The following is a 19,448-nucleotide window of genomic DNA, read 5'->3' as shown; positions in this document are numbered from 1 at the left end:
ACCATCCCCATTCCCTGGCACTGCCAGCCAGGAGAGGGCTCCAGCTGGGAAAGGAGAGAGGCTGCAGGGAGAACCTGCTGCCCACGGTGCCCACCTGGCCCAGGTGCCAGCAGGGAGGGGCAGAGTATCCTGCCAGGAGCCTCCGGGTGCCTGCTCAGCCCTGGATGAACGCTGTGGGGAAGGGACGGGACCCCCCTGGCTCTGGGGGTGTCTGTGGGGTTACTGGGGGTGTCTGTGGGGTTATTGGAGGATGGCTGTGGGGTTACTGAGGGGGTGTCTGTGGGGTTACTGGGGGATGTTTTTGGGGTTACTGGGGGATGTTTTTGGGGTTACTGGGGGGTGTCTGTGGGGTTATTGGAGGGTGGCTGTGGGGTTACTGGGGGTGTCTGTGGGGTTACTGGGGGTGTTTTTGGGGTTACTGGGGGTGTCTGTGGGGTTACTGAGGGGGTGTTTGTGGGGTTACTGGGTGGGTGTCTGTGGGGTTACTGGGGGTGTCTGTGGGGTTACTGAGGGTGTCTGTGGGGTTCCTGGGGGTGTCTGTGGGGTTACTGGGGGATGTTTTTGGGGTTACTGAGGGGGTGTTTGTGGGGTTACTGGGTGGGTGTCTGTGGGGTTATTGGGGGTGTCTGTGGGGTTACTGGGGGATGTTTTTGGGGTTACTGAGGGGGTGTTTGTGGGGTTACTGGGTGGGTGTCTGTGGGGTTCCTGGGGGTGTCTGTGGGGTTACTGGGGGATGTTTTTGGGGTTACTGAGGGGGTGTTTGTGGGGTTACTGGGTGGGTGTCTGTGGGGTTATTGGGGGTGTCTGTGGGGTTATTGGAGGGTGGCTGTGGGGTTACTGGGGGGGTGTCTGTGGGGTTCCTGGGGGTGTTTCTGGCAGCAGCCCGGGGATGGATGGATTTAGGGGGGGCTGTGGGGGCAGTGCTTTGTCCTGGCGCCCCGGGGTGTCCGGCCAGTGATCCCCAGCTCGGGGGGAGCTCCCCGCTGGCGCACAGAGCTGGCAGGAGCTGGGAACGGGAGGAGGGGATGGGGCTGCCCGGGCGCTTCTCCCTGCCCTGCTTTCCAAAGTGCTTTTCAAGCCTTTTCTTTTTTATTCTCTGCTTTCAAAAGCTGCTGAGAGGCAGCAAAAGGAGCCGGCGGTGGCTGAGGAAGGGCGGGAGCGATCCCCGGGTCTGGCACCCCCGCGGAGGGGGTCTGTCTGTCTCTGTCTGTCTGTCTGTCCGTCCCAGGCAGTCTTTCAAGTCGAGTGAGTGCCTGCTCTTCCCAGGGCAGCCCGCGGGAGCCCTCCCGGCGGCTCCCACCAGCCGGGTGATGCTAATCCCCGCCGACTGCGCTGTCTCAGCCATCTCCACGCTCCCGTGACACGGCAGGTGAGGCGAGCAGCGCTGCACGGGCTCCCAGCTCCGCGCCAGGACCCGCTTTGTCTCACGGGAGAGGGTCGGGATGCCCTGGGGGCTGGGGCAAGCCCTCCTCCTCTTCCTCGCCTGCCAAAAACCTCGCTGCTGCATGCGGAGGTGGCTCCCTCTTCAAGTGCCTCCTTTGCTTTTCTGCTCGGAGGGCAAGGAAAATAAAATTTTTCAATAAAATGGGCCATGAAAACGGCACTGGAGGAAGCAGCACGGCCCAGGATGGAGACACAGATGTGAGCTGGACAGCCGGGCTGGGGGCAGAGCTGTGCCAGTCCCGGCATCTCGCCGTGCCTCGCTGCCCGGCTCCATGGCGACACCGCTTCCTTCCGACTGAGGGAAGTGTCAGCCCCACCCGAGCCGTCCCAGTGCCCGGCGCTGCCCACCCGGCGCTGCCACAGCGGCACCGGTGACACGAGAAACCTCCGGACCCCGCAGCGCCCGAGACCCCACGAGTGGCGTGGCCAGAGCATCCCAGCACCCGCTCGCCGCCCCCTCTCTCCCTCCGCGGAGACGCCTCCGGAATAGCCAAGAAACGCTGCATTAGGCAGGTTCGGGATAATCTGGGCTCTCCCGCCCCTTTTCTCCCACAAAGGTCTGCTCTTAATCCCCTCCAGCGAGCGAGCGAGCGAGCGAGCAGCGGCTGCGAGCGCAGCGCTCTCCCTGGCAGTGGGGCTGGGATCAGCTCGGGATTCGCCGCCAGGGCCGGGGGGGCCGCGGTGGCCGTGGAATCCACCCCGGGGATGTGGAATCCATCCCGGGGGATGTGGAATCCATCCTGGGGACCGTGGAATCCATCCTGGGGACCGTGGAACCCATCCCGGGGGATGTGGAATCCATCCCGGGGGCTGTGGAGCCCATCCTGGGGACCGTGGAATCCATCCTGGGGACCGTGGAACCCATCCCGGGGGATGTAGAATCCATCCCGGGGTTCGTGGAGCCCGTCCCGGGGGATGTGGAGCCCCGCATCAGCACCCACGCTGGGCTCCTTGGGTGACCACAGACTCGCTGCCATCGTCCCCCCCCCACCCACGGACTGGAGGGACCCCAGGGCCCCCCCAAGTGGATCGAGCAGTGGGACTGGCTGGGGCAGTGCGGGGATGTGGGTGCAGCCTCGTGGGTGTCACGGTCACGAGTGGAACGGGGACATCGCCGCTGCCCTGCGGGTGAAGCCGCCTCCTCCTGGCACCTCAGCGCGGTTCTTAATTCCCCGTAATTAATTAGAGTCGGTCACCCAGCAGCGCCTCAGCCCCGCCGCTCTGCCAGGGGTGCGGCCAGCTCTGAGCTCTGCCTCGGGGATCCCACTCGTGACTCCCGGTGGGGAGAGACCGGTGAGCCCCCGGCCCGGCCGGCCCCTCCATGCGCCGGGGGTGCCGAGCCCCCACCCCTGACCCTGACCCCTCTCCGGTCCCGGTCCCGGTCCCCCCTCCCCGGGACGCCCCGGGCGGGGCCCAGGGTTCCGCCCCCCCCGCCCCACTCGCGTTTGAATGGAGAGCGTGGGACCGCCCCGTGACGTGGCGCGGTGCCATTGGTCCGGGCGGGGCGATGATGTCATCGCCGGGAGGGGGGGGCGCTCCGTTCCGGCGCGGCGCGGCCATGGACCGGCGGCGGCGGCGGGGCCCGGGCGAGCAGGTACGGGAGGGAGGGACGGGACACACCGGGGGCTCCGCGGGTCGCGGCGGCCCGGCCAGACTCGGCCCCGCTTGGCCGGGTCCGGCCCGGCCCGGCTCGTCCCGGCGTGGCGGGATCCCGGCGCGCTCAGCTCGGCTATTGTCCGGCGGGCGGGCGGGGTCCCCGGCGCTGCCGCGCTCCGGTACCGGGCGGAGGGGCGGCCGGGACCCCCGGCCTCATTCCCCGCCGCGCCGTGGGGCCGGAGCGCGGCGCGGGTGGGTGAAGGGGTTAACAGGATGCGGAGCGCTGTTTGCCCAGCGCGGGGCACCGGCCCGGCTCAGCGCACCCCGCCCCACCGGCCATGGGCGCCCGTTCGCTCCGCCGAGCCCCGCGCGGGGGTGGCGGCGGTGGGACCGGGGCGGTGGCTGCCCGCGGCCCGGGTCGGGAATCGGATCCTCGGCGGCTGGAGCGGCTCCAGCGGCACCCGGGGCTGGGCGCCGGCGGGTGCTGAGTCAGAGCCGCCCGAAATCCCCGTCCCGTTCATCCCCCGGTGTTCGCGGACAGGGGTCCCGGCTGGCCGCAGCCTGCCCTCCGCCCTGCCGCCCGTCCCACACCGCTGCCATGGGTGCCCGGAGAGAGGCAGTGCCCGGTTCTACCGGCGCCGGGCACGGGGCTGGCTCCCGGAGCCGCTCCGGTGCCCGCGGAACCGTGGATCCGTGGGCAGCGAGCGCTGGACTCGTCCCACGCCGGCCCGGTTTGACCCCGCTCTGGCAGCAGCAGCAGCGGTGTGGAGTATGGATGTTTCCAAGCGCCGAATCTATGGATCAGGGAGGCTGTTCCAAAGGGAGCTGGGATCTATAGAGCAGGGGAGCTGTTCCAAAGGGATCGTTAACGGGCTCTGAGGGGAAACTGAGGCACAGCGTGCCATCTCTGCAGCCAGGACAGGGCTCGTTCCCAGCCCGGGCACGCAGTAAACAAATCTGTGTTGGCCGCAGCTCCCTCGGAAACCGTGGAGCGACTCCAGCTGAGCTTTAGCACCGGAGGCTCAGCGTGCTTGGGGGTGCAGAGCGAGCCTGCCCGAACCCCGATCGCCGATCCCGGCTCCGTGAGGGCCGCGGGGCTCCATCCCCGGCCCCCGCTCCAGCCCCGCCGCTGCCGGCGTTGTGCTGACCGTGCCGCTCGCTGCCTTTGTTCGCTGCGTTTTGTCCCGGGCAGGAAGAGCCGCGCAGGGCCCCCCGAGCCGGCTCCGGGCCCCCGGCAGGTAGGGAGCCGTGGGATGGCTGCCTGCGAACTTCCCGTCCAGCCCAGAAAACCGCAGGAATCCGGAGCCCGGCGCGGGTCGGGAGGTCTGTTCAGCCCCGGCACCCTGTGGCACACCCTGTTGCACAGACCCGGAGCCAGGCCAGCGAGGAGATGAGATAACCTTTACCCCTGGAAAAGTCCCCTCCTGGCCCTGCAGAGCCGCGGGCCGGTTCGTGGCCCCGGAGCTGGAGGATTTATGGCCCTGTGCGTGTTCTGGCGTGTCCTGCCAGCGGTTCCTCGCTGAACTCTGGCTACCTCCCGGCTCCTGGCAGTCCCCTCCGGGAGCGCTTCTCTGCTTTTGGCACCGGCGCTGAGTTCCCAGCCTGGTGCTGATCCGTGTGCCGGTGGGAGCCAAGCTTCTCCTCCCTCCCCGGGTGCCACCTCTCCATCCCCGGCTCTGCAGCTCGCTGCCGGGGCCTTTTCCACTTCCAGAGGCCGCTCGGAGCATCCCGGGGTTGCTGCAGCAGCGGTGCCAGGGACAGGACCAGACCTGTCACCGCCAGCACCGCCTGCCCCCGGGCCCTGGGAAGAGTCGCTGCGGAGCCGAAGCGAGGGTGTGACAGCGCTGTGTCCCCTCCTGGGCCGGCGGTGGCGGGCTGTGAGCCGTGCCCTGTCTCCGGCTGCCGCCTGCCCGGCTCCAGCATCAAAGGATCAAAGGATCCCCGAGGGGCAGCGCACCCCAGAGCGGGGCTGAGCGGGCGGGGTGGCCCTGGCCCGTGTGTGGGGCTCTCCCTGGCCCTGGGCACTGTGGGGGACCCGACCGGTCCGGCACAGCCCCTGCCCCATTGCTGGCAGGGCGGGGAGAGCACGCTCTGATCTCGGGGTGCTGCCCGGGGGGCTCTGCTTGGGGAAGCTGGGGAGCTCGTTTGGAGCCGGCTGGGCCGGCCAGGAGGCTTTTCCAGCTTGGCTTTTCCAGCTCGGCTTTCCCAGCTCGGCTCTCCCAGCTCGGCTTTCCCAGGCTGTGAGCGGGAAGAGCTGGGGGCAGGATGCACGGGAATGTGGCTGGACTTGGCGTTTCTCCTGCGTGCTCTCACTCACTGGCCTCCTTCCCTGAGCCACTTTCACTCTGGTCCCCACGGGTGACTGATGCAGGGCAGGATGAGATGGAGACGATGGAGCGGGGGTCTCGTGGGACGCCTGCACCATCAGGGCACGTGGGCCTGGCCAGGGCTGTCCCAGTTCTGTGCTGTCCTACAAGCAGACAGTCATTTACAGGGACAATTGTGTCCCCGGGCGCCTCAGGTTCTCAGTCCCCAGAGCCACAGGGCTCACAGGGCAGGTGGGAGGCAGCACAGGGCTGTCAGCACCAGTTATCCCTCTTGTCCTCGAGCCGTGTGTGCAGGTCCTGTCCCCTCCCCTTGCCCCAAAGCCCTGCTGGGGCTTGGCTGTGCTATGGGCAGCGCTGCCAGGTGCCTGTGAAGTCTCTCGGGTTACCAGCAGCTTCCCCTGGTAGGTGGCTGGAACGGCAGCGATGCCTCCCTGGCCTGGTTTCCTTTGTGAAGGCACCAGCAGCAGCGGGAATGTCACAGGATCTGCTCTCCCCGAGCGACAGGAGGAGAAAAGGGCTCTGTGTCCAGCTCCCCAGGCCGGGCTGTGTGGGCAGCACTGTCCATCTGTGCTGCCGCCGCCTCGGGGCGAGCCGGGAGCGAGGCGTCGAGGGATGGGGGCAGATTTTGGCTGCTGTGAAGGCTGCAGAGTTTAGGGGAGGGGGCCACACTGTCCCTGTGCAGGCTGTGAGGGTGATGGAGCGCTGCTGGCCCGGCTGGGACCGCTCCAACCTCCCGGTGGCCCCTTTGCAAAGTATCTCACAAATGCTGAACTCGGCCCCGAAATCTAAATACAAGGGAGGGACAGTCCCCAGATGGCCTAAATCAGCAGCACGGTTGCCTGGCCCAGCTGGGGAGCTCTCAGCCGGGAGTGTTTGTTTTATGGGAAAGCAGAGGCTGCAGGAATGCTGGCCTGGAAGGAGACTTTGGAAGGGGAAAGCGTTGGTGCCATGCACGCGTGTGAGGGAGATCCCAGAGAGGCAGCAGAGATCCCAGAGAGCTGCTCCTCTCTGCTGGGATGGGCTGGGGGGGAAGGAATTCCCCCGGCTCCTGGTTTGAGGTGCAGGGAAGGAGGTGTGGCTGCTGGGTGGCTTCTCCTGCTGCTGGGGGTGAATTGGGGGCTTCCCATGTGCCATCATCCCCGTGGGGGCTCAGGCTGTGCCTCCCCGGGCTGGTCAGGCAGTGTGGCCGTGTGCCACCAGTGCCATGCCACGGGGCACTCCTGGCCTGGCCAGGCCCATCCGGGAGCCAGGCACGGGAGGGTTGGGCAAAGGACTTTGCCCCAGCGTGGGGCCAGAGTCCATCCTGCCCTGCCTGCGCTCCTGCTGCTCCTCCGGGGGACAGCGGGGTGTCACAGGCTGACTCTGGGGACAGGAGGGAACGGAGGTGTCCCCTGGCCCTGCTGGCACCCCTGGGGTGGGTGCTGGTGGCGGTGCCCAGCCGGGCAGAACCGGGCTGTGCTGGGACCATCGATGCCGGCTGTGCCCCGGGGACGTGGCCCCGTTCCCCGGTTCCTTCCAAAGCCACACGTCCGTGTCCCTTCCCGTGCGTGTCACGGGGCGCGGTGTCGCCGGCGGTGCCCGCAGGGAGGAAGAGGGTGGCCACGGGCCCTTCCTCCCCGGCTGCTTCTCCCGGACCACCTGGGGCCGCCTGGCGCCGCGGGATGCGGCCACACGCTCGCTGTCCTTGTCCCCTCATTGCCTGCCTGGGCTGGTGGCACGGAGGTGGGCGAGGGAAGGAGGAACGTGCCCGCTTGTGCCCGTTGCCATTGTGGTCGGGCAGAGCCCTCGTCATTTGTGTCACCTCTGAGTCACAGCGGTGACCACGAGACCGCTGGGGAGGGTGGGGACGGTCACACTCCGAGGGTTTTGGGGGGCTCCAGGGCGGCAGCAAAGCAGTGTCCCCATGTCCCCGTGCTGCCGAGCATGGAGGGGTCCCCATCGTGGTCCCCCTGTCCCCCTGCTCGGCTGGCGGTGCCTCCCGGGGGCTCTACGCCCTCCTCACACACTTCCTGCCGTCTGTTTCCAATTCCTCCTGGCGTCTGCTCCTCCCCGCTTTCTTCCAATTAGGAAAAAAAAAAAAAAAATCCCAGGCATCTTCTCAGCGTGCTGCTCGCAGAGCCTGGAGCTGCTGTGCCCTGCTTGAGGGGGCTGGGGCTGCACGGGGAGGGGCAGAGGGTGCCCGTGGTGCCCATTCATGGGGGGCACAGGGTCAGGGGTTATCCTGAGGGATTTCTGTGCCCAGGTCTTTCTCCTGAGGGTCTCTCTGCTCCAGGGTGGGTCTGGGGGTGTGAGGAGCTCAGAAGGGTCTGGGGATGTGGAATGATGCCCTGCATGGAGCCAATACTTGGGAGAACCAAGCAGCTGATGGGCACAGGATCACATTTTGCAGCTTGGTGGGATGAAATCTGGTGCCCTACCCACATCCTTGAATCCTGACTGTGTCCCTCCCTCCTCTCCCCTAGGAGTGACCCATCGGTGACACCGGTGACATCCCAGCTGCGCAGCCCCATCTGTGAGCACCGTACACGGGACCCAGCGTGGCACAGCCTCCCCTGGGCGCCACCATGCCCATCCTCAAGCAGCTCGTGTCCAACTCGGCGCACTCCAAGCGCCGCTCGCGCGCCGACCTGACGGCCGAGATGATCAGCGCTCCCCTGGGCGATTTCCGCCACACCATGCACGTGGGGCGCGCCGGGGACGCCTTCGGGGACACCTCCTTCCTCACCAGCAAGGCCGGGGAGCCGGCGCCGGAGGCGGGAGAGGAGCCCGGAGCCTCCAAGCCGGGCCTGCTGTCGCGGCGCTTCCGCAGCAGCAAGCGCTCGCAGTCGGTGACGCGCGGCGACCGGCGGGACATGCTGGGCTCGCTGCGCGACTCGGCGCTCTTCGTCAAGAACGCCGTGTCCCTGCCGCAGCTCAACGAGAAGGACGTGGACAGGAGCGCGGGGCAGCTGCCCAAGAGCCTCTCGTCCAGCCCCGTGAAGAAGCTGCCCGAGGAGGGGAGCCCCGAGGAGCAGCAGCGCCCCAACGGAGCGGCCGCGGGGCCGCGGAGCCCCGGCCTGGACGAGCGCGACTTCGGGGACATCACGGACCTGCCCGTGGGGCTGGCCAAGGGCGGCGCGGGCTTGAAGCACGCCGAGTCCATCATGTCCTTCCACATCGACCTGGGGCCCTCCATGCTCGGCGACGTGCTGAGCATCATGGATAAGGATCAGTGGGAGCAGGACGAAGACGCCGAGGTGGAAGAGGAGGAGGAGGAGGAGGAGGAAGGGGAGGCTGCCCCGCCTGGCTCCCCGCTGGCGGCCCCGCCGAGCCAGAGCCCGGCCCGTGGTGCCGGTGGCCGCAGCCCCAGGGACAGCAGCCCGGTGTCCAGCTGCCCCTCGGAGCGCAGCCCTGTGCCCAGGCCGCCGAGCCAGCGGGGAGCGGCCCCGAAACGCCCCGACAAGGAGTTCTCGTTCGCCGATGAGGATGAGGATGAGATCCGGGTATAGAGGAGGGCCGAGGCCAGGGTCTGGTTCTCACTGAGCTTGCTTGGACACAGGGCTGGACACGCCAAGAGGTGGCACTGGGGAGGATTTGGCTCCAGCCTGGTTCCCTCATGGGCTGTGGCGGGACAGAGCTCTGCTCCCGGGGCCAGGCTGTTCCTGACAGCCCCAGGCAGCTCCAGCACTCCTGGGAGGGGAAGCAGACTCGATTTCGGTTCTTTCTGTTGGACTTTGGATATTAGCTCCTTTCTCCTGCCCCCCTGCCTGTGTAAAGCGATTTAGGATCCAACAAGACGAGCCTTTGGAGTTTTGGCCCTTTTAGTAATATATATATATTTTCCACCGTACAGTTTTTACTGTTTTCTGATTTGTACTTACCTTTCTCTACTCTCTTTTGGTTTTAACTGAGGGAAGATTTTCCCGTGAGGAAGAACTTGGCTCTGGAGCTCAGAGGTGGCCTGGGACTATGGGCAGCTCCAGCTTCCTGGGATTTTTGGGGACAGAAAAACTTTTTTTCTGCAGACCAAGATTCTCCCAGTGCCGTGGCAGGTGCTCACTCCCCATCCCTCGGATGGATGGATGGATGGATGGATGGATGGTTCCATCCCAGATGTTTGACTCTCCAGGGGTCACAGGGGTGCTCCCAGCCGGCTCCAGGGACGCTGATGGAAGTGTGGGTCTGTCCCCTGTGGGAGGAGCTCCTGGAAGGCACCGGGATCCCGATGGGGCCGGGCAGTGGCGGGAGCAGGCGGCTGGAACAGGAGCTTTTATACCGTGTATGTACAAATGCAAGGAATAAAAGGAAATGGTAGTGACCACAGTGGCCTGAGTTCCTGAGAGGTGACACTGAGGGGGGACCTGCTGCCCCAGCAGTTCCAGTGTCCCCGTGCTGCCCCATCCCTGCCATCCCTGGCCGCAGTGTGGGCACCTGCCGGGCCGAGCTCTCTCTGCCGTGTCCTGAGGAAGCAGCAGAGCCCCCGCTGGCCGGATCTGGCTCGGGGCTGGGACCCTGGGGCCAGGCAGCTCCTGCCAAGGGCTGGCTCTGCCAGCGCTGCCCTGTCCTCCCCAGCCCCGCTCCCTGCGGCCGGGGAGGAGGGGACAGTGCTGTGGGGACAGGACTGGACTGGCCGTCCCTGCTCCCACGGGCTGGGGGCCAAGGGGTCCCTCCTGGGGGTTCCCGGCCCTGTGGGGCTGCCCTGGCCCTGGATGATCCCGGCAGAGCGAGCAGGAGTCACTGTGATCCCACAGCCAGCTTCCCACAGGGAAAATGGGGCTCTGCCAGTGCTGGGAGTGATTCTCCATTCCACCCCTTGGATGGAGCTGGGCTGAGAGGGGGCAAAGTGCCAGGAATGGCCCCACAGCCTTTTCCCTTTCCCATCCTCCTCACTGCAGAGAGGGAATGATTTATGCCCCCAAACAGCTTTGGGAGGCGCTGGATGCCCCTGCCCACCCAAATGGTTCTCCCTGGAGCAGCCAGGGGAGCGAGCAAACGCTGTGGGGACACAATGGGGTCCTGTCCTGTCACCCCGGCCAGGGGACATTGGGCCATTGTCCGGGACAGGGAGAACAACAGCAGCTGCAGCTGGAGGCTCTGAGCTCAGCAAGCTGCTCTGCCCTGGTCACTGTGCCAGGGTCCCCTGTCCCATCCCCTGCTCCTGGTCACTGTGCCAGGGTCCCCTGTCCCATCCCCTGAGCCAATGCCCCTGGTCACTGTGCCAGGGTCCCCTGTCCCATCCCCTGCTCCTGGTCACTGTGCCAGGGTCCCCTGTCCCATCCTCTGAGCCAATCACTCTGGTCACTGTGCCAGGGTCCCCTGTCCCATCCCCTGAGCCAATGCCCCTGGTCACTGTCACCTGGGGGGTCACTCCTCTTGTCCCTTAGGGATGCTGTGGCACAAAGCAGCGCGGTTTGGTCCCTGGGCTGGGCTGTGCTCCCCGGGGCTGTGGGGCGGGCAGCAGCCCTGCGGTGGCACTTCACGGGCCGCCTGTCACTGTCACTGTCACTCGGCCGCCCTGATCTTTGTGACGCCTGTCGGCTCCGGGCTGGGGCTCGGCAGCGCCGCGGTGCCGCGAGGTGATGGGGCAGAAAGTGCGAGAGGGGCTGCAGAGCGTGAGCACGGCCGGGACATGGGGACAGCGACAGCGGGGACAGCGACAGTGCCGCGTGTGCTGGGCTGGGGGCAGTGACACCAGCACCGCCAGTGCCCGGCCAGCACCGACAGCCAGGCACCCCCAGCATCCCCAAAGCCCTGGGTGGGCACAGTGATGTTTGTCACACCCCCGGGATGGGCACAGTGCCGTTTGTTACACCCTCCTGTCACAGACATCTTTTATGGAAAATCCTTTCCTTAGGATTTTTCCTCCTGAGAGGCTGAGAGGCCTCAGGAACAAAATGTAAACAATGGTTATCTGCTGCTGTGGGATGCAACAGGTGCATCTGTGATTGGTCTCATGTGGCTGTTTCTAATTAATGGCCAATCACAGTCAGCTGGCTTGGATTCTCTGTCCGAGCCACAAACCTTTGTTATCATTCTATTCTATTCTATTCTATTCTATTCTATTCTATTCTATTCTATTCTATTCTATTCTATTCTATTCTATTCTATTCTATTCTATTCTATTCTATTCTAAAGCCAGCCTTCTGATGAAATCCTTTCTTCTATTCTTTCAGTATAGTTTTAATATAATATATAGCATAAAATAATAAATCAAGCCTTCTGAAACATGGAGTCAGATCTACATCTCTTCCCTCATCCTGGGACCCCTGTGAACATGGTCACACTTCTAGGGTGGCACCAGGGTGTCCCATACGGTGGGCAGTGGGTGCCCAGCACCCTGCAGCACCCACGGGCAGAGTGTGGCAGTGCTGGTCCAGTGCTCTGATGGCAAGTGACAGAATGGGAGCAGGGCTCCACAGGCCGTGGCAGCCCCAGGGCTGAGCAGGGATGGAGCTTTGGGATGGAGCTCTGGGATAAATCCAGGGATAAATCCTGCTCCAGGTGGGCTCCAGCAAACCCACAGAGCCCTGGTCGTGCCCAGAATGTGCCACTGGAGCCTGGCACCCGTGAAAACCCCATAGATTTCATGCCAAAGGGTTTTTGCCCTTTGGGCACAGCAGCTCATCCCGTGGAGTTTTGTTCCCCAGAACTGGGGTGTTGTGGTCTGAGCTGCTGCTCCAGTGCCTTCACACAGGTCCTGGCCAGTCCCACCAGTACAAACTGGGCTGGGCCAGGCACAGCTCTGAATTTGAAGGGAATGGTTCCTGGGGTTGAAGTGCACTCAGCTACAGCAGAATTGTCACATAATCTCTAATGACAGCTCAGGACAAGGTGTTGTCCCCTGTCCCAAACAGGGGATCTGGGACTCTGCAGGCTGCAGGAGCTCTCCTGCCCCCACAGATCCCTCTAAAGCTTTCTCACTTCACTATTAAAGCTGCCTGACCACGGAGGGGTGAGCACAGGGATTTAAGGGAATTTAAAGGGAATGGTTCTTGGGGTTCAAGTGCACTCAGGGATGGAAGTTCCCTGCCTGTGGATGGAGCAAGGAGGTCTCTGAGGAGCATTCCACAAGAAACCACTCCATGATTTGTTAGGATGCAAAGGTGTGGCCCCTTCCAGGAGCCCAGGGCTGTGGCTCTGTCATGCCAGGCACTGGAGAGCAGGGCAGGGGCTGGTGCTGCTGTGCCCAGAGCACCCCAAACACACCCAGCACCCACTCCGTGCTGCTGGAACGCTCCATCCCAGCACTCTAGCCGTGTTTGTCTCCATGCAAGGCCTCGAAGTGAGGGGTTAACCCAGCCCCCAGGCAGCCCCAGCCCCTTTCCTGGAGGAGAAGCAGATGTGGGAGTGGGGAGGCTGAGAGGGGAGGGGGCTGAGCTCCCCAGCTGGGGCAGCAGGCAATCAGGGCTGCAAATTGGGATCAGATGTGGGCAGCTCCCCCCTGTAAATGCAGCGCTGCAGGGCTGCTGCGGCTGGTTCTTCTCTGCCTGGGGAGGAGGAGGAGGAGGAAGAGGAGGAGGGTTTTGCTGGGGCCTGGGGAGGCTGCAGGGACCTGCAGAGCGTGGTGCTCCCTTTGGAGAGCTGTGTTTTCCCTGGGGAGTGCCCTTTCCTCTTCCCTTTTCTCTTCCCCTTCGCCTGCTGGGCTCTCCCCGCAGCAGGGATGATGCAGGAGCTGGTGGCTGGTGTGGAGAGGATCAGCCTTGACTCGGAGGCTGATGTGGAGCAGCTCAGAGCTCAGCCCCTGCCCTTCCCGGGGGTGGACAGTAAGTTGGGGACAGGGCTGTGGCGTTTTTGGGGGGTGCTGGGGCCGTGGGAGCTTTTGGGGTTCTCCTCTTGCTGCCTTCCTGCAAAACCTGGCTGGTTTTTGTCCTGGCTCTGGCGTTGCTGGGGACAGGCTGGTAGTGACAGGGATGTCCCAGCTGAGCAGGGACACTGGGGACAGGCTGGCAGTGACAGGGCTGGGCACTGGGGACCCGCTGGCAGTGACAGAGCTGTCCCAGGTGAGCAGGGACATTGGGGACCCGCTGGCAGTGACAGAGCTGTCCCAGGTATGCTGGGACAATGGGGACAGGCTGGGCTGGACACTGGGGACCCGCTGGCAGTGACAGAGCTGTCCCAGGTGAGCAGGGACACTGGGGACAGGCTGCAGTGCCGGGGCTGTCCCAGGTATGCTGAGACACTGGGGACCCGCTGGCAGTGACAGAGCTGTCCCAGCTGTCCAGGGCCACCCCCGGCCCGGCAGGACCAAGGCCACCGTGTGCAAGCATTGGCTGCGAGGGCTCTGCAAGAGGGGCGATGGCTGCGATTTCCTGCACGGCTACGATGCCAGCCGGGTGCCCGAGTGCTACTTCTACTCCAGGTTCGGTAGGTGCGGGGCTGGGCATCCCGGGGAGACCCTTCCCATCCCTCGGGGCTGGCCTGGAGCGAGCGGCTCATGCCACCTCCTGCCTGCGGGGAGAAGTGCCACTGTCACACAGCCCGGGTCGCTGTCCCCCCATCCCCATCTCATCCCAGCCAAACCGAGCTGTCCCAGGGCACCACAATTCCTCTGATCCAGCCCATCCTGGCGCGATTCGTTCCCTGTGCGTTGTCCCGAGTGTTCCATGCCTTGTCCCCACAGGGGAGTGCAGCAGCGAGGACTGTCCCTTCCTGCACGCCGGTGCCACCGCCAGCACCGGGCGCTGTCCCTGGTACGACCGAGGCTTCTGCTGGCACGGTGAGCTGGGGATGGGCAGGGCAGGGTGGGCAGGGGGTGCCCAGAGGGGATGGGGCAGTGTGATGGTGTTCACAGGGGTCTGAGGATGAGGGAAGAGATGAGGATCTGACTCCATGTTTCAGAAAGCTTGATTTATTATTTTATGATATATATTACATTAAAACTATACTAAAAGAATAGCAGAAAGGATTTCATCAGAAGGCTAGCTAAGAATAGAAAAAGAAAGAATGATAACAAAGGTTTGTGGCTCGGGCTCTGTCTGAGCCAGCTGACTGTGATTGGCCATTAATTACAAACAACCAGATGAGACCAATCCCAGATGCACCTGTTGCATCCCACAGCAGCAGATAATCAATGTTTACCTTTTGTTCCTGAGGCCTGTCAGCTTCTCAGGAGGAAACATCCCAAGAAAAGTATTTTTCAGAAAATATCATGGCTATGGGGCAGGGGGTGCCCGATGACCCGAGGGGGTGGATTTGGGCTCAGGACTGCAGGGAAAGCAGAGCTCTCACAATTCCGTGTCCCTGTGAGTGTCCCCTGTGCCCGGCAGGTCCCCTGTGCCAGTACAAGCACACGAGGAGGGTGATGTGTGCCAACTACCTGGTGGGCTTCTGCCCCGAGGGACCCAAGTGCAAATTCGTGCAGTACGTACTGGGGGGGCTGGTGTGTGGTTTGGGGGCTGTGAAATCCACTCTCTGAGATGGCTGTGGCCCTTGCAGGGCCAGGGACAAGGACACAAAGGGTCTGAATGAACCAAACCCCACACCCGAGCTGTGCTGCTGACAGCAGGGGCAGGGGACACCCCTGAGGGGCTGGGGGAGCCTCAGGGGGGTTTGGGGACACCCCAAGCAGTAACTGCCTGTCCTCTGTGTCCCCTCCAGCCTCAAGGCCGGGCTGATGCCGAGCAGCACGGACCCATCCAAGGTGAAGCTGCTGTCCCTGTGCCCATGGGGGTGATGCCCCAGGTGCCCCCCAGCTCCTGTGGGGCAGCAGATGCCAACTGCCCCCTCTGCCCCCTTTCCCCAGGGAGCTGGATGCCCGTGGGGGCTGGTACAGAGGGATCTGGCTGCTGCACAGGACAGGGGAGGTGAGCATGTGCCAGCCAAGGAGCCACCTGCACGTGGCACCCAGCAGCTGTGGGACACCAGGGGCTGCCCCCAGAGCCTGCTGGAGGGAGGCACCTGCTCCAAGGTGAGAGAATTTGGGCAATGGGAGGGCTTGGAGCAGTGGTGTCACCTTGGGGGGAGGAGGGGGGCAGCAGGTGCTGTGGGGATGCTCAGGGTGCTCCCAAACAGCCTCTTGGACTGGAAATGTGTGTTTTCCTTGTGGTGTTTGGAGCTGGGGTGGGAACCAGCAGGGGAAGGGATTTGAGTGGTGAGAACCCTGGGAACAACAAATCCCCCGAGGTTTGGTGTAGTTGGAACTCTCAGGGTGCTGTTCCATGATCCCATTCCTGTGGAAATGAACACATGGGGATGTGGCAAGGGCTGATCCAGCACAAACCCCTTCCCTGTGCCCCCAGAGAGGATCAGCCAGACCCTGTGCCAGCCAGAGCAGGAGGACTCAGCTGGAAATGCTGCTGGGAAAGTGACTGCAGTGCTCCACACAGTTCAGGAGAGGAGGAGGAGGATGAGGAGGACACACAGCATGGACACAGCACTGGGACAGCCAGCAGGGTCTGCCCAGCACAGCTCACAGCACAGAAATCGCTGCTTGCAATGGAAATCAGGGCCTGGCACAGCTGGCTGCTCCCCTGGCACAGCTGGCTGAGGGCAGCAGCAGCACTGCCAAGGTGTGAAGGGTGCAGAACTGGCTGGGGCCAGGATTTTGGGCACAAGGAGGGTGGGGATGCCCTCATCCCTTGGGAAAGGGGCACAAAGCACCACGTGTGAGATCACAAGCCAAGCAGGAAAGGAAAATCCACACAGATTTTATTGCTGGTGAGAGAGTTTTTGGTGCAGCACCTCTGTCACGGCACTACTGCACTCTGCAGAATAAAGAGCTCAAACTTTTAATTCTTGGCTTTTTTTTTTTTTTTTTTTTTTTTTGCCCTTCATGCCTGGAACACGAACAACCCTTTCCCAGACATGTCTGGGGATGGCAGGCTCCAACTAGCACTGCTGACTGTCCTGGTTTGCCCTTTGGGCACAGCAGCTCATCCCGTGGAGTTTTGTTCCCCAGAACTGGGGTGTTGGGTCTGGAGCTGCTGCTCCAGTGCCTTCACACAGGTCCTGGCCAGTCCCACCAGTACAAACTGGGCTGGGCCAGGCACAGCTCTGAATTTGAAGGGAATGGTTCCTGGGGTTGAAGTGCACTCAGCTACAGCAGAATTGTCACATAATCTCTAATGACAGCTCAGGACAAGGTGTTGTCTCCTGTCCCAAACAGGGGATCTGGGACTCTACAGGCTCCAGGAGCTCTCCTGCCCCCACAGATCCCTCTAAAGCTTTCTCACTTCACTATTAAAGCTGCCTGACCACGGAGGGGTGAGCACAGGCTGTCCCTGTCACCTCTGTGCCACACCAGCCGACCTGCAAAGCAGCTCCTCCTCAGCTGCAGCCCCAGCCAGGCCCCTGCTGCTGGGAATTCCTGCTGGGATGCTGCTCCTGGCTGCTCTGCTGCCTCCCCAAAGCTGGGGCTGTTCCCTGGCTGCTGCTCCAGCTCCTTCAGTGGTATTTTCTCCAGCGGTGCCGCTCTGGAAGAACACGGAGGGAAAAAATTCCAGGGTCAGCACAGGGATTTGTCTGGGGGCTCCAGCCCAAGTGCAGCTTCTGTTTTTGTGTTTGGAACCACCCAAACACCACCACATTCCTTGTAATCTGTCAGGAAATGCAGCTCTTGTTGGAACATCTCCTCCCTCTGCCCCGTGTGGGCTTTTCCAAGTGCTCCTGACAATCCTGGTGCTCTCCAGGGAGAAGCTGTGAGTCAGCAGCTGCTATCAGCACTTTTATTAAGCAAATTCCTCTGCCCACCTAGAGAATCCTGCTCTCTGAGCTCTGGGATTAAATGGGGAGTGTTTAAACAATTTAATTATTTCAATTATTTCAGAGCTTTAATTAACAGGGATGCTAAACAGACTTTCCAAGTGCTGCAAAAGGAAGAATTCCTGAAATAGGAAGCCTTTACTGATCCAGAGCTTTAATTAACAGGAGTGCTAAACAGACTTTCCAAGTGCTGCAAGAGGAAGAATTCCTGAAACAGGAAGCCTTACTGAAGTGCTGATAGTTCCAGCCATAGCTGAGCAGGCAGTAGCCAGCCAGGAGCATGGAGATTCCAGCAGGTCCCCCCTGCTTCACGTGGATGTACTTGGCACAGTAACTGCCCCAGGCTGTTGGGAGAGAAAGGAGAGGGGTAAATCATGGGCTGCTCTTGGGAATTCACTGCTTCCCTGTGACTTTACACAGCCAAAGTGTTGGGGAGGTTTGTTTGTTTATTCCCAGTGCCAGAGGGCAGGGATTGCTGGGATGATGGATGGGAAGGAATTGTTCCTTGTGAGGGGTGAGGCCCTGGCACAGGGTGCCCAGAGGAGCAATGGCTGCCCCTGGATCCCTGGCAGTGCCCCAGGCCAGGCTGGATGGGGTTTGGAGCCACCTGGGACAGTGGAAGGCAGGGGATGGCACTGGATCATCCTTCTGGTCCCTTCCAGCACTCCATGATTTGTGCTTTGCAAAGATCCAGGCTGGCTATTTGAACAAAGTAAACCAGGGAAGTGGGATGGATGTGCCCCAAAAGCCAGGAGTTCTCACCTCTCTGCACTGCTCCCAGCAGCCCCTGGGCAGAGAAGCTGCAGGTGCCGATCCAGGTGTGCAGCTCGCCCAGCCTCACCTCCATCAGGGGCCTGTCGGCGAGGGGACCTGCAGGGTGACACAGCCTGGTCACAGCCACGAGGGCTCTGTGCTGGCATGGCATGGGATGTGCCTTTTGGGCTGGGAAAAGGAGAGGGAGTCACCCCTCACACACAGTTTGGGCTCCATATCAGTCCAAGACTCCATAAAAACATCACCCATTGGTGTTGCAGGCTGGAGGAGGCCCAGGTAAAGCTCCTTGGATTCTCCTGGATCCTTCCCTGGGCAAGCCCAGCATTCCCTGCCCTTCCTTTCCCGTTCCCTACCCCTCCTCTCCCATTCCCTCTGCCATTCCAGCACATCCCAGCAGGGAGGTTTTCATTACCTTGCTGCCCCGGTGCCAATCCACCCCTGGCTGTCTCCACCGTGATCCTCACATCCTCGTGGAAACGACTCCCTGGAAACATCCTCAGCCCTCCTGACTCGGGATACAATTCTGGAAACCACTCCAAGCCCCGGGCTGAGCAGGGGGGCTGGGTTTGGGGTGTGTGGGGCAGAGCTGGGCTCAGGCTGGGCTGGGTTTGGGGTGTGTGGGGCAGAGCCAGCCCCGAGGCAGTGCCCGGGCTCGGAAGGGGCCGGGTTTGCAATGCCAGCCCCGGGGCAGTGCCCGGGCTCAGAAGGGGCCGGGTTTGCAATGCCAGCCCCGGGGCAGTGCCCGGGCTCGGAAGGGGCCGGGTTTGCAATGCCAGCCCCGGGGCTGTGCTCACGGTGGGCTCGAGCACTGCCTCCCCCCGCAGCCCCAGCTCGTTCCCGGCTGTCCCCCGGCCGTGAGCCCCGATGGGCTCCGCCGGTGCCAGCCGGAGGCTCCGGGGGTGCAGAGCACACACGGGGGGTTCAGATCGCTCCCCAGCTTCCATCTGCACCCGCTCCCCTCCTGCCCGGGGTTTGTCTCTTCCCTTCTTCTGGACGAGGTCACCGGGGCTGTCGCTGCTCTCCGCGGGCTCTCGCGGTGTCTTTGTCGCCTTTAAGCCGCTTTTCCCTCCCTTGGAGCTCCCGCTCCCCGCCGCTCCGTGGCTCGGCGCCTCCTTGCTCCGCCATTTCGGGGCACATTTGCGGGGAGCGGGGCCGGGCTCCGTCCGTTCCCCGCGGCTCCGCGGCTCCTTCTCCCGCACCACCCTGGCTCGGTGCTTCTCGATCACCACCTTCACCCCTTCCCGCAGCCTCCGGGGCACATCCTCCACCTCCTCGGGGTGCAGGTCCAGGCTGCGGGCCACGTCCTGCACCGCGCCGGGGCCGGAACCGGGGGCGGCAGGGCCGGTACCGGGGGCCGGGTGAGGACGCGGCGCTGGGCTCGGCTCCGGGGCGCTGCCGCTGGCGGCGGAGGGCTGAGGGCTCGATCCCGGCGCCGCTCCCGGTGCGCTGCCGGGGCTCGGGCGGGCACCTCGGGCACTGCTCGGGACGGGCCGCGCGGCGCTGCCGGTGCCCGGCCCGGGGCTCGCTGCCGGTGCTGCCGGTGCTGCCTTGCAGTGCGGGAGGTGCGCGCGGAGCCGCTTGAAGGGCCGCCCGCAGTGCGGGCACAGCTCCGTCCCCGCCGCCATCACC

The 19,448-nt window shown here is 63.4% G+C and overlaps 3 protein-coding genes across 4 annotated transcripts; 2 read left to right on the top strand and 1 right to left on the bottom strand.

Annotated features, from left to right (window-relative positions):
- Window positions 1–2,996: 2,996 nt before the first annotated feature.
- On the top strand, window positions 2,997–9,607 carry CDC42EP4 (CDC42 effector protein 4). Its single transcript, XM_059485779.1, has 2 exons — window positions 2,997–3,037; window positions 7,829–9,607. The coding sequence occupies exon 2, from the start codon at window positions 7,931–7,933 to the stop codon at window positions 8,852–8,854; it is 924 nt and encodes a 307-aa protein (XP_059341762.1). The 5' UTR covers window positions 2,997–3,037; window positions 7,829–7,930; the 3' UTR covers window positions 8,855–9,607.
- A 3,245-nt stretch (window positions 9,608–12,852) lies between these two features.
- Window positions 12,853–16,076, top strand: CPSF4L (cleavage and polyadenylation specific factor 4 like). Of its 2 annotated transcripts, none has more exons than XM_059485528.1 (7): window positions 12,853–13,108; window positions 13,560–13,709; window positions 13,966–14,061; window positions 14,612–14,705; window positions 14,943–14,985; window positions 15,088–15,252; window positions 15,588–16,076. In XM_059485528.1, the coding sequence occupies exons 1-7, from the start codon at window positions 13,006–13,008 to the stop codon at window positions 15,951–15,953; spliced, it is 1,017 nt and encodes a 338-aa protein (XP_059341511.1). In that variant the 5' UTR covers window positions 12,853–13,005; the 3' UTR covers window positions 15,954–16,076. The 2 variants fall into 2 exon arrangements, with proteins under 2 accessions (XP_059341511.1, XP_059341512.1); XM_059485529.1 differs by having other exon boundaries at window positions 15,584–15,809.
- C19H17orf80 (chromosome 19 C17orf80 homolog) lies at window positions 16,071–19,444 on the bottom strand. The gene is made up of 4 exons (XM_059486119.1): window positions 18,232–19,444; window positions 17,808–17,987; window positions 17,273–17,389; window positions 16,071–16,756 (listed from the first exon to the last, which is right to left on the bottom strand). Exons 1-4 carry the CDS (start codon window positions 19,442–19,444, stop codon window positions 16,728–16,730), a joined length of 1,539 nt encoding a protein of 512 aa, XP_059342102.1. The 3' UTR covers window positions 16,071–16,727.
- Between the last annotated feature and the right edge of the window lie 4 nt (window positions 19,445–19,448).

This window comes from Ammospiza nelsoni, chromosome 19 (genome assembly GCF_027579445.1).
Source record: "Ammospiza nelsoni isolate bAmmNel1 chromosome 19, bAmmNel1.pri, whole genome shotgun sequence".
Lineage (NCBI taxonomy): Eukaryota > Metazoa > Chordata > Aves > Passeriformes > Passerellidae > Ammospiza > Ammospiza nelsoni.
Note: the sequence above shows the minus strand (reverse complement) of the source record. Positions and strands in the feature narration are given on the sequence as shown.

Bases quoted from the DNA above. Each gene is read 5' to 3' on its own strand.
- CDC42EP4 (XM_059485779.1), top strand. From the start codon at position 7,931: ATGCCCATCCTCAAGCAGCTCGTGTCCAACTCGGCGCACTCCAAGCGC.
- C19H17orf80 (XM_059486119.1), bottom strand. From the start codon at position 19,444: ATGGCGGCGGGGACGGAGCTGTGCCCGCACTGCGGGCGGCCCTTCAAG. The intron at 17,988-18,231 runs GTAATGAAAACC...TCCTTTTCCCAG, and splicing joins ATTGGCACCGGGGCAGCAAG to CCCAAAAGGCACATCCCATG. The intron at 17,390-17,807 runs GTGAGAACTCCT...CTCTCCCAACAG, and splicing joins GCTGGGAGCAGTGCAGAGAG to CCTGGGGCAGTTACTGTGCC.
- CPSF4L (XM_059485528.1), top strand. From the start codon at position 13,006: ATGATGCAGGAGCTGGTGGCTGGTGTGGAGAGGATCAGCCTTGACTCG. The intron at 14,706-14,942 runs GTACGTACTGGG...TGTCCCCTCCAG, and splicing joins CCCAAGTGCAAATTCGTGCA to CCTCAAGGCCGGGCTGATGC. The intron at 14,986-15,087 runs GTGAAGCTGCTG...CCCTTTCCCCAG, and splicing joins GCAGCACGGACCCATCCAAG to GGAGCTGGATGCCCGTGGGG.